The 13310-nt window shown below is 33.9% G+C and overlaps 1 protein-coding gene across 1 annotated transcript; it reads right to left on the minus strand.

Moving 5' to 3' along the window:
- Positions 1 to 2569: 2569 nt before the first annotated feature.
- Positions 2570 to 11558, minus strand: LOC141815851 (alkylated DNA repair protein ALKBH6 homolog). Its single transcript, XM_074703717.1, has 7 exons — positions 11392 to 11558; positions 11215 to 11275; positions 11072 to 11110; positions 3450 to 3562; positions 3111 to 3342; positions 2970 to 3016; positions 2570 to 2814 (listed from the first exon to the last, which is right to left on the minus strand). The coding sequence occupies exons 1-7, from the start codon at positions 11518 to 11520 to the stop codon at positions 2656 to 2658; spliced, it is 780 nt and encodes a 259-aa protein (XP_074559818.1). The 5' UTR covers positions 11521 to 11558; the 3' UTR covers positions 2570 to 2655.
- Positions 11559 to 13310: the final 1752 nt, after the last annotated feature.

Below are 13310 nucleotides of genomic sequence, written 5' to 3' on the forward strand. Positions count from 1 at the left end.
TCGAATGGAACAAAGTTTTCACACCTGTTACGCCTCATCAGTCGACTGGATTTAACTCCAGTCGAGTCGTTTCTGGATTTTAGTCGACTGACCTTGAAGGTCAGTCGACTGACGTCAAACAGAAGGTTTTACGACTCGACTAGAGCTTCGCGGCAGTCGAATCCACCTCCGAGTCAACTTAGCGACGAAAAATGATTTTTCGTCGCCAATTTGCGACGAAAAATGGTGTTTCGTCGCAAATTGGCGACGAAAACTTGGTTTACGTCGCCAATTTGCGATGAACATATGATTTTCATCGCAAATTGGCGACGAAAAATCATTTTTCGTCGCCAATTTAACCGTCGACATTTCCATACGATTTCCCGAAAGTTAGCGACAAATTATTTTTTCGTCGCAAATTTGCGACGAAATTTTTTTTGTCGCCGTAGTTTGGAACGAAAATACTATTTCGTTGCTAATATTTGCGACGACTTTAGCGACGAATTTATTATTCGTCGTAAAATTTATTATTTATCGTAAATTTTACGACGAATTTCAAAATTTTCGTCGCCAATAGTTGCGACAGGCTTTTGACAACGAAAAACTTTTTGTCGCCAGATTCGTCGCAAAACCATTTAGCGACGAAAATTTTTTATTTTTTCGTCGCCAAATTCATCGCAAAATCATTGTTTTTTTGTAGTGTGTCATCATTTATAATAATTAAGTTATACATCCACCCATAGTAATGTATTTGGGGACAAAAAAAATGAAACCATCACCTTAGCAACCCTTGTAGGGTGGCCCCACACACTCTGAAAGGGGGTAAATTATTGGGGGCTATGCCCTAGTGTAGTGGCCCTTTACATGGGGGAAGTTAGGCACCCAACGAGGCATTTTCACACTTGCCCCATAGTAATAATATTTGGCTTCAGTGTTGGATAAAGTAACACAATATTATTTTTTACTGCTACTTAAAAATTGACAACTATAGCTTGTGTTTGTTCTATCTAATTTACACTCAGCATAGTATAAATCTGTAAATCAAGTATTCCAAAGTTTTCTATTATAGGAATTAAAGTCCTAGATTTGACGATGTAAATTCAACTATTCTAAAGTTTTCTATTTTAGGAAATTAAAGTCCTACATTTGACGATCTATTAAGGTATCTTAGAATTTATTTGACGGTTGATAAGTGAAATTCTTTAGTGCAAGATTGAGATTTTGCACACATACCTATTACAAAAAGTATATCAAATCAACTAATTGTTATGTAAAGAAGTCTTCTTATAGCACTCCTATAGTATTTAACATCTATTGATTTTCCATATGGATCATTGTCTAGTTTAATATTTATAGCCATTAATGTTGTTATTTCTTTTGAATTTTTCATTCTAAATTTTTTTATTAATTCTTTGGTATATTTAGTTTGATATATATAATTTCCTCCATTGAAATCAATCTAGCTCATCCTGCTTTGCAAGAATACAATTTGGATCTTACAGTGCATTATTTATTATTTTGGGTTTTAATTGAGAGATTAAAGCAATTTGATAGTTTTTTCCTCTCAATTGTGATCTTGTTCTTACTCCAATTTTAATTGAGAGATTAAAGCAATTTAATAGTTTTTTCCTCTCAATTGTGATCTTGTTCTTACTCCATGGGTCATGTGTCCTCAGATTTGATCCATGGGATTATTCATATTTGTCCTGATGAATCTTGGTACTCGAGTAGTGTTTGACACACTCTTAAATGAGGACCCTTCAATTCGCTTTTCATATTTTGAGCCGTGTTTGGCTCTCCCTTCAATCTTTCCCTCATTTAGAATTAATTTACTAAGTTCAATTTCAATTTGATTATTTGATGATGATGCTATTTTAGAAGGTTCATTTTCATCAAATATTACATCGCCTGATTCAACTCTATGAGTTTTCTTTTTGTAAACCTTATATCTCTTACTTGTATTTGAATATTCTATCAAAATTTTCTCATCTATTTTGGAAGAAAACATTTTTAAGTCGTCCTTAGTATTTAAAATGAATACCTTACAACTAAACACACCTAAAGATGTTAAATTATAGATAGTTTTTCAAACCATAAGTCATGAAAAAAAATCTATAAAAGATAGAATCTAATTGTCCTAGATGGTCAATAACTAGAGGAGGAAGGTGACACTGACAAGAGACTACAAAGAGGACCGCAGGAGAAATCTAAAGACTGGAGCCTCAGATGGCTGAATACATGAAAGAAAGACATCTAGAGAGGATGGGGACTATGGAGAAAGAAATGGAGGGGTGTGTTCCGGTAATCAGCAACCTTTGGCTGTCAGAGTATGAGGAAGAGTGGGAGTGTCGACATGTAGAGAGGAAGGGGCAACTGGAGAAGAGGGGAGGACCGTAATGGAGGAGAGAATGACATGCATAGAATAGGGTTGCAATTGACAACGAAGAAAAAGAGTGTTTGCTGTGTTGTTATTGGTGTGTTCCTACTCAAAAATGATAAAGATTTTTCAGTGTACGCAAGTGAAAAATGGAATAGATGGAGCAATCCCTTTGGCACTAAACAAAGCACTTCAAGTTATAGAACAGTGCCCTTAACAAAATAATAACCTTATCGACATGCATTCAATATGGCTAACCAAAAAACATGATTGATCAACTCTGTTTGCAAGTGATGTTGCTAAAATTTGAACAGGTTCTTACGAACTTTTAGCACCAAACGGCAAGTTAATGACACTCTCTTTGAAGTTCTACGAAACATGGGACTTTGGCACATGTTAACGTCACCATGCTGCAACTCTGACTCCTTTAGTTCCATGACTTGTGCAGTGTTAACAACCTGAAACCAAAAGGGAAACAAAAGTCACACAGTAAGCTTCAACTAATACTTTGGGTAAGCGCAAGTCACTTTAAAGAATGTAATTGAACAATAATTAACAAGAACAAAATCCTTGTAATTATGGTACAAAACAATCAGGATGACACAATTCTCACCTTGTCCAAATTGAGTAATACAGAGTCTTGTATTCCATGAAGATAATCTGAATGATCAAATGAAAACAAAGAAAAAAAATAACAATCAGCAGAAAACTTGCAGTCAACAAAACCCAATCTCAAAAAACAAATAAGTTTCACCTGTATAGGCATGATCTTTGAATATTAATAAACTGCAAGGCATCAAAAGAATAGAGAAACTGTCTCGCTCGTCTGAGTTGATTGACGGACCATCCTGTTGACCAATAACTGTTTCACTAACACTCAAATCTCTGTCCTTTGATCTTGGATGGGGTGTGAACTCAATTGTTATAGGTGACTCTAGTGATAAAATTGCAACGACCGGGAAGTAGGCAGGACCATCTTGGTGTGGCTGAGGAGACAATGGTTATTTGTTCTCCTTGCAAGTTTTATGAATAAAGAAAAACCAAGAAGAAAAACAATGCAATAGTAAGAGAATTTTGTGGCATAGAAACCAACCATAATTCCTTGATTTGGTAGATATTCATTAATGAGCACATGGTTAATTGCAGATGGAAACAAGCCTGTCTTTTGGCATATTCTCTGAGTTATCTTTGTGAGCCAAGATGGCACTGCAAAATCAACTAGCAAATGACAGAATGCATGGAAAACAAACAAATGAAAGCATTCCCAAATAACACAATCCCAACAGTGTTCTTTTTCCATTAAGACAGCTACACATGCTCTATACCTAGATGTAAGCAATGGACCCAAGCAATACAGCCAGGTATACCTAGATGTAGAAATGGGCCTAAGCCACAAGCAGTCCAACCTGGCCCTATGAATTTATCAAAATATCCACAAAACTAAAAAAACATTATAAATTTCCCTATAAATATTCTCCCACTCCACAGTTAAAATTTTCCCTATACATCATCCCAAGCACAGAATTCTAATATTCATTTCTCATTCTCTTATAAACTCTTTCTTAATCTCTCTCTCTCTTTTTGTTTAGTATGTAAAAGGGATGAGGTGGTGAGAGAACAAGGATCCCTTCTATCGCGCATATATAGCTAACAAAGTAGTTAAAAGTTCACTTACATCAAATACAACCTGGTTTGAGAAGAGCAAAGTTGCACAAAATGCTCATGTAAATAGAGACTACGAAGTTGTTACCACAATTAAAAGAAAGCTTGATTGAAATTATGAGTACATATATTCAGGGTGGCTGAAAGGATGCTTCAGTTAGAGCTTTCAGTGCAAACACTAACCATAGTATGACTGGCTTAGCCTTATCTAATAATTTTGTGGTCCAACTTATGATCAAATGTTCCCAGTTTTAAAGAGGTTTGCATTCTCCACCTTCCTTTCGAAGAGTTGATTGTTTCTCTGTCCAAATGGTCCATATCAAGATTTAAAATTTTGAGCTGACCGAAGTCTCATTATCTAACCAAAATGATACAGATTTAGTACTTATTTACTTTCAAATATAAGTGTATAATTAAAAAAGAACATTTTTCATTAGTATTTGAGCAATAGATGTTGACTGTCAAGTTATTTCAGATGCAAGATGTTAATTATTCAGTTCCTGTTTCAACACTACCTTATGAAATGTTTGGTGCCTATTAAATTTTTGGTAGGGTATATCAGTAGGCTATAAATTTGAAACATATATTTTTATTATTGGATATAAAATCATCTAAAAAAGTTCAAATCTTAATCACTTTGTTAGCAAAGGTCATGATTCAACTTCTTTCTCAGATTATTCTACTACTTTTATTTCAAGTACCGGAATTGCATCTAGAATGGAGATGTAAATTTCTCTTTATCAAATGTGTAGGTACAGAAATCTTGACAAATGAGTTAGGGAAATCAATAGGTCAAGGATGACTGAATACTTGACATATAGAGAAATCCAATAGACATTAGCAAAAAAGGATGTCCAATAGGAATTGGTACATAGAGAAAGTCCAAGTAGGATACTTGGCTGGTGAAGTTGAATAAAAGTTGGCAACTAGAAGTCCTAGTAGGTCGGTAAGTACGGGAATTGCATCTAGAATGGAGATGTAGATTTCTCTTTATCAAATGTGTAGGTACAAAAATATTGACAAATGAGTTAGGGAAATCAATAGGTCAAGGATGACTGAATACTTGACATATAGAGAAATCCAATAGACATTATCAAAAAAGGATGTCCAATAGGAATTGGTACATAGAGAAAGTCCAAGTAGGATACTTGGCCAATGAAGTTGAATAAAAGTTGGCAACTAGAAGTCCTAGTATGTCAGTTAAGGTTAACCAGATACCTACCCAGTAAACAAAAAGTCTCGGAGGCAAGACTCCTATTCGATGAAAAAAGATTCAAGGTAATATTCAAGGCATAAGTGGTGAGAAACTACGAGGGCACATACAATCTTGAATTTTGGATAATCTTTTATCTAGGCATGTAATCGAACAAGAAACAAGGCGTTCCTATGTTGTAATTGATGTTACCAAACAGATTCGATCACCTAAAGATTTAATTCAATCGACTAAGTAGTCAAGTCAATTCCATAGTCAACTGAAGGCTCTGTCCCCAATCACTAGCTCTTTGTTTTGACTTAGTTGACTGAAAGGAAACATTTTATCGAAAGTAAGTTGAGTTAACCAAGAGAATCAATTGACTAAAACACTACTTAGCTTGCTATTGTTTTGAGTGGACTAGGCAATCAACTAAAAAAATATCAATCTTAAATTTTGGATAATCTTTTGTCTAGGCATGTAATCGATCAAGAAACAAGGTGTTCCTATGTTATAATTATCAAACAGATTCAATCACCTAAAGATTTAATTCAATCGACTAAATAGTCAAGTAGATTCAATAGACTCTATCCCCAATCACTAGCTCTTTGTTTTGACTAAGTTGACTAAAAGGAAACATTTTATCGAAAGTAAATTGAGTCAACCAAGCAATCAATTGACTAAAATACTACTTAGCTTGCTATTGTTTTGAGTCAACTAGGCAATCAACTAAAAAAATATTGTTTGAATTCAAAAAATAATAGCATTTGAGTGAATCTAATCTAGTTGAGTACGCAAAAATAATTCAAAAAATAATCCACTTGCATTGATTGACAAGCATAGAGGCGACTTGGTTGGATTTAAATAGACTAGAATTGTTATCACCTAGATGATAAACCTACAATCCAATTGGTTCAAGTGATAGACACTAGAATGAATTTGAATTGACTGAACATTTATTGAGTCGAACAGAGGCAGTAGCTCGAAGAAAGGACCTCCATAATAAACATGTCAATTGACTAGCCATAGTTTGAGTTAATTGAAGTTAAACAAAGAAGTTTATCAAAGCCATTTAGAAGACTATAAATAAAATAACAAGAGGAGCTCATTCAAGAACAAGAAAGTCATCATTTTATTACTCTCAAATTGTCTTTAATTTATTTTATAGTTTGTTATTTTGTTTAGGCTAGAGGGCTTTACCATTAACATTTATATTTTTTTACACAAGCTTTTCCTTTACTTACTGTATTATCTTACTATAAAAGTTTTTGTACAAGGTTTTCCCACCTCCAATAAGAAGAAAGTATAGAGGTTTTTCGAGGGATGACTCACCTTACAAGTGCTATGGAGTATGAATTTGGAGGTTCTAAATTATAGTAAAAAAATTTGAGTTGCTTACTTTATTTTTCATCCTACTTTCATTTACATTTCCATTGTGCAACTAATCCTTTTAATTAAGCTTTGCTCGAATTTTTATTTGTCTATTTTAAGTTTTGACTATTCACCCCTCTCTCCAGTCGCTGCACACGATCCTACATATTAGACAAGCCAACTTTCTCTCCATGCCAAATCTTATGATAAAAGAATCTCTAAGGCTAAATCAACACTATCTGTTACTCCTAATAGTTTGGTTACTTTTTTTTCAAATGAAAAAACTCGATAAAGAGTCACAAAATATATAATGAAGTTTGAACCAAAGTTTAAAATATTGAACCGTGTCGAAATTCTAGTCCCGGACCAAAACAATACAGTTTCGATATTATATCATGCTGTGCCGGTTTAGTTTCAGTATTTTTAAAATATATTAACTAAAAATAAAAAATTTAATATAAATATTTTTAAAAAAAATAAAATATTTTTTAAAAAATAATAGGATAATTTCAAGAGGCTTTAATTAAACTTATTTAAATTATTCCAACTATAGCTAGGAGTTGATTATTAAAACCTAAATTTTAAAAGATAAGTTTAAAAAAAAAATCCTCATGATCACCTAGTGCAAACATGGGTCGTGCGATCGATGCTTGCACGACACCCTCGGAGGCGTTGCCCAAGTCGGTGGCATCGTCAGGCTCTAGCGACGCCACCATCCCAGCCAGAATGTTGTGGCAGTGCCGATCCGCTGACGGAATGAAAATTTTCGCTGGCATCGAGCAAAACGGCTCAAGATTTCAAACCTTGGTTTGAACCACGACTTGAATATTTTGATAAGATATATTTACAACCTCAATATAAGAAGACATCTACAAACACAAATTTTAAGGATTTTTAAACAAAAATCTCATACATGCTTTTAAGAACTTTAGATATGAGACTACATCTGATGTTTATAGTAACAGTCATAATTCTTTTTATGTTTGTTACTTTGCACATGGAATAAATGATAACTTTTACTGCAAAACAATGATTACTTTAAATGATTAGCATTACTAGGGGTGTTAATTCAGATGGGTCGAATGAGTTCAGGTTGGGTTGAAGTAAGGGTATTGTAAAAAATTCCCAACCCGAACCAACCTGAAAATTATAATCCTAAACCGGAATCCGGATAACCCGATCTAATTTTTTACTATACAATATTATTCTTTTATTCTTTAACAAAATAATTAAATAAAAATTCAAAACACATAATAATAATATTTTAATTTAAACACATAATAATACACCTCGTCTCGTCTAAATATAATAATTATATTTCATGGATTTAAATTTAAGAGTTTAATTGTCTAAACTATCAATTATTCCACAAAAGAAATAATTGTTTAGAAAATTCAAATCTTTCACAAAATAAATATTACACGATGAAAATTTATGATATCAATATAAAATCAAAAAGTCTTCAAGCATCACAAAATAACTTTCAAGTTTCAAGCTCCACTTCTCCATTCTAAATTCAGATCAACTTGGGTCAACCCGAACTCAACCTAAAAAAAATTCAGGTTTAGATTTCGGTTCCAACCCGATCCCGAACCCTAAAACCCCCAATCCTAACCCGATATTTTGGCATAACCTCATAATATAGTTATAAAATTTGTAAATACTTATAGTGTAGCATATGCATACAACTAATTTTTTTTCTATTTAATTTGATAATGCATCAAACAATCATATTGTCATAACGAGTTCAAAATATAAATTTAGTCATATGTTGTTCATTGTGCTTGTCACATCTTAAATTTAAATTTATGCATCCAAGTTGATTTAAGAATAGTTATTGAATACCTATAATACATAAGAAATGCTAGTTGTTCATTTATTCTTCTAATTCTAGTTTTAAGATTTTAAAAAATTTTAAAGTTACGAGAATAAAAGATATAACAAAGTCCCTTCTAATATAATCCCATAGATAGACTTATTTAATCTTCAAAATATACTTAGAATTTAAGGGTCTATTATCACTTTTTATGACTGATAAATATGTTTAATATCTTATTGAAGAATTTGATTAGCCTTATGCTAAAAAAGCATATAACTTTTTAGATCTTTTTTATTCCTTTACAATTAATTTTCTACCATTTATTCTTTTCTTCTCATTTGCTACTTAATAGTTAAAATAATAATAGTGATTTATTTAATGAATACAAAATTGATGTTGAATTATGTGAGATTATTATAGCAATGAAATTAAAAATTAGAAAAATATAAGAGTGATCACATTTGTTATATATATATATATATATATATATATATATATATATATATATATATATTGCATAATTGTAGTTTTAGATCATAAAGTCAAATTTTCAATATTTTATGGTATTATTAATAAATATTATGAGAATATGAGCATGGATTAAAATTTTGATCCGTATCAGAATTTCGGTTATCACTGAAATGATATGATTTCAATATCGTATCGTATCATATCGTTATGGTTTCGGTATTTTTTAAATATAAAATATATTAACTAAAAATAAAAAAATAACATAAATATTAAAATATAAAAAATATATATAATTTAATATATATATATAGATATAGAATCGCGGCATTCTCATATGGTAAATTAATAAATAAATTTAAAAAATTATTATCTATTTTCAGAAATAAAATAAAATAAAATATATATATTAAATTAATGAGATAATTTTATTAGGATTTAAAGAAGCCTATTTAGACTATCTCCACTATAGCAAGGAGTTGATTAAAATTATTAATATAATATTTATTTATTTTATTACTTTCACTTCTTCCTGCGAGCCTCGATGCCTCCGCGAAGGTTGCGAGGCTCACACACCGCCTCCACGGAGGTCACAGGTCTCGTGTGACGCATCCGCAGAGGCTGCGAGGTTCGCACGCCGCCTCCACGGAGGCCATGGGCCTCGCGCGATGCATCCACGAAGGTCGCGAGGGCTTATGCTAGGTGTGTCAATGAGTAGACGGAACGAAATATTTAGCCCGTTTTGACCGCTTGACTCAAGATTTTAATCCATGAATATGAGACTACCAAGTGTCATTAGAAAAATTAGATATAAAAAAATTAATTAAATGAAACGTACATTTGATGTCATAGTAGTAGACAAATAGGTCAAAGACATGCGCCACCATCAACTTCTCAAGAGCATCATACCCTCTCTCAACACATAAGAAGGATCATAGACTCTCCTCGCACATAGCTGGTTGACTTGTACTCATCTAAGTTAATACAAAGAGGGATGCAAGTGAGGTTATGCATCAATACTTAGATATTTTAGATTAGGGAAAAATAAAGGTAGCAAAATATCCCGCATCCTATCAACTATGCCACATGATTAGCAAAGCATTCCCATACAGTGGTGGGAGTCTTCTTTCCATGCAAGTAATTAAGTGTCAAACGAGGGACGAGGAATGAGAAGCAATTAATTGAACATGAAGAGCTTAGAGATGTGAATCTATGTGAAGCATTGGAAACATAGAGAACATCATCTACAAGACAAGTGAGGGCGCTTAATGTCGAACTCAATAATGAAGTTATAACAACATTGCAATTACATGTTAGGTGTAACTAGGACTATAGCAGAGATCTGGATACTATATGTGTAAATGAGGTAAATATGCTAAAATAGAATTAGACGAATCATATATGTAGGCAACCTATGGAAACAGAACAAGCAAGCGCAAACTCAAATAATTTACATTGCTTTAATTCAAAAGTTTTAAAAATATTTTTTTCTTTCTTTTTATTTTTTATGTTTTTATTTTACAATTATTTTTAAATTTTATTGGAGACCTCAATGTGACCAGATCATTCCCCACCCAAGCACTACCCTTTGACATGACAATCTACACCTATGTTAAAATGATAAACATAAGCATGTGTTCAATTTAGAAAATATATCCTTGTATTAGAAGTGAGAGGCAATAGTCCAAAGAAAGATCTGCAAGATTAATCAATGACCAATTGAATAGTATGAGCATGAAAACTATGAGAGAGTCTTGTTTCTCATAGCTTGCATCAAAGTGTTTCCCATTTTATTCCAACAAATAGATGATAATAGGCATCCACGCTACAACTGGCTTTGACACAATTGTATACCAACCAAGCATATCTTTGTGACACTAAATAAAGGTAAGATTAGTAGAGTACTTGTAGATAGTGACAAAATTACATTATATGTTAATGAACATGTGGGTTACTTCATCTTATATTTCTAAGCTAAGTAACTAAGAAAGTCATCTAGCATAGTTTCCTCTGACTGGGAGAATTTAACGAACATCTTATGTACCAATAGCCATATTACTAGAAACGTTTAGAGAAATAAACCACTCAAAAAATTAGTTGATCCAGAACAAGGGCAGAAACCAAAATAACGACAAATTTCCAACGCAAGGGATTATAAGCAAAAACATGGATGCAGGAGGGAAACAAAATTCTCGTAACTGACATGGTTGTGGCAGCAATCCTTTCTCGTGTACAACGCCACCTACCACCGTCAAAAAGAAAACAACAGAATATGAAAGCATCATAGCAAAGCACACTGAATTTGTGTACAGACGAAGCAAAGGTAATACACGAGAAATGACTCACCCCAGTTCTGCAGTCTCCGGTTCTTCAACGATTTCCATCTGGAGGCTGGTGCCTCGTAGATCTGCAAGTACATGAATTGCTCAGAAAGGAAAAGGAAATTCATACCAGTATGAATCTGAGGAAGAGACACAAATGATCATTCTGAAAGAGAATTGGCCAATTTGATTATAGTAGTACGTCGTCAAGAAGCTGCGATTGCTCGGATTGGTGGATGAAGTCAGGGATGTAGATGATCGTGGGAAGCGAACCGATGATGTGAACGTCGATGTCAAGCCCCTTCTCACCTTTCCCATCTTCCTCTTCCATTCGGTTTCCAGTCTCTAGAGAACGACGAGCGACGACAGCTTTATTCTTATTGAGAAAACAAAATCTGCGACGCCCTGTTTTTCCATAATATATCAGTGATGCCGTTTTAAAAAATAATCAAAAGAAAATATTAATCTTAAAGTATCCCTTCCGCAAAGATTTTAATATTTTAAAATTATAATATGTAAATATATTGAATCGTAATATATAAATATACAAATCCACAAATCTATAGTGCATTCATATTCTATGATTTATTTAATTGTATATTATAGTTTTATATACTGACCTTGTAATTTCATATATTTGTGTACTATAATTAAAATTTTATAAAATACTTATTAAAGTTTTAAACAGTGATTTTAAAAAGAGTATATAAATTATAAAATTATAGTATATTAATAAACAGAACTAAGATTTACACATCTAATATATGATGTACTATGTTTCAAAACTTTCCCTTAATTTTAATTAAAATTTGACATGTGTGTTACCAAACCATAAAAATTAGTGTTTATGATATCTAGTCTTCCCCTTTAAGACCACGTACGATGATAGATCAAAACTAAATAATTACAAAAATAAAATTAGATTAATTGGCCTCTACATTATCTATGTGCTTGGGGCATTTATCTATGGCCCCCGCGGGCTTGCTCACATGGTTAGCGCAGGGCAGTTGCTTACATTGAGGCTTAGGGTTCGATCCCTCCCCTGCGCTAGCCATGATGAGAAAAAGGCCAAAATGGCCGTCCGTGATTTACTCCCTCTAGACACTTGTGGGGCCGGGACTAGGGGGTCGCTAAGGTGGCGGATCCACCTTTTGCTTACATTGGGGCATTTATCTATGTGCTTGGGGCATTTATTGTTGTCCCCGAGATAATGGTGCAACGGTAGAACATCCGGATTGTGACCCAGGGACCCGCGGTTTGATCCCCAACTACGGCGTATTTGCAAGAATTTTCTTCCAAATGGGGAACGCAATCAAAGGATATTGGACATTTGGATTGGTCGCCGTATGCGCTTCCCGATTTACCCTGGTGGTCGGTGGGAAACTTCCGTGGGACCGGGCCGGCCACCCCCAGGGATTGAGTCCATGAGACTGATTGGGATTTATCATTTTTGGGGCACTTATTGTTGATGATAAATCTCAGTCAATCTCATGGACTCAATCCCTGCGGGTGGCAGGCCCGGTCCCACGGAAGTTTCCCACCGACCACCAGGGTAAATCGGGAAGCGCATACGACAACCAATCCAGATGTCCAGCATCCTTTGATTATGCTCCCCATTTGGAGGAAAATTTCATTGTTACCCCAAAATATAACTGAGTTGATTAGTGCAGGGTAAATTTGTTGAAGTGGGCAAGGGTTGAATCTCGACGAAGTTGAGACAATGCTCTCCCCATAGTAGTCAACTGTAATTTTCTAATTTATCTCCTCACAGATGGTCATGGGATCGACCGTGTGGAGCCACTAGAGTGGCGGATTCCACCTTTCTGCTGAAATTGGGACACTTATTGTTGGGATCGTCTCGGTATGTTGCGCGTGTTTACATATTTCACAAATGTACGCAGTGGAAATAAACTAATAATTAAATCTAATTATTTAATTATTACAACACACCCATGTAAATACACGTAGAAATTGAACACGAGTCCGAGCGTGGGTTCTGAAGTCTCGACTGGTTAACCCAGTCGGACCGAACCAATTTTTGATTCCCAAGGATCAGGTTCACTTGGTTCGACCAATCAAGGGACACGATCCCGGGGAATAAATCACATTACTTGATTGCTT

The sequence above is a fragment of the Curcuma longa genome, unplaced genomic scaffold (assembly GCF_044706935.1).
Source record: "Curcuma longa cultivar G26 ecotype Majalengka, Jawa Barat unplaced genomic scaffold, ITB_CL_G26_1.1 contig_1153, whole genome shotgun sequence".
Classification (NCBI taxonomy): domain Eukaryota; kingdom Viridiplantae; phylum Streptophyta; class Magnoliopsida; order Zingiberales; family Zingiberaceae; genus Curcuma; species Curcuma longa.

Excerpts from the sequence above, each read along its gene's own strand:
- LOC141815851 (XM_074703717.1), bottom strand. The coding sequence starts at position 11,520 with ATGGAAGAGGAAGATGGGAAAGGTGAGAAGGGGCTTGACATCGACGTT. Across the intron at positions 11,111-11,214 it reads CCGGAGACTGCAGAACTGGG|GTGGCGTTGTACACGAGAAA; the intron begins GTGAGTCATTTC and ends TGACGGTGGTAG. Across the intron at positions 2,815-2,969 it reads TATTACTCAATTTGGACAAG|GTTGTTAACACTGCACAAGT; the intron begins GTGAGAATTGTG and ends TTTTGGTTTCAG.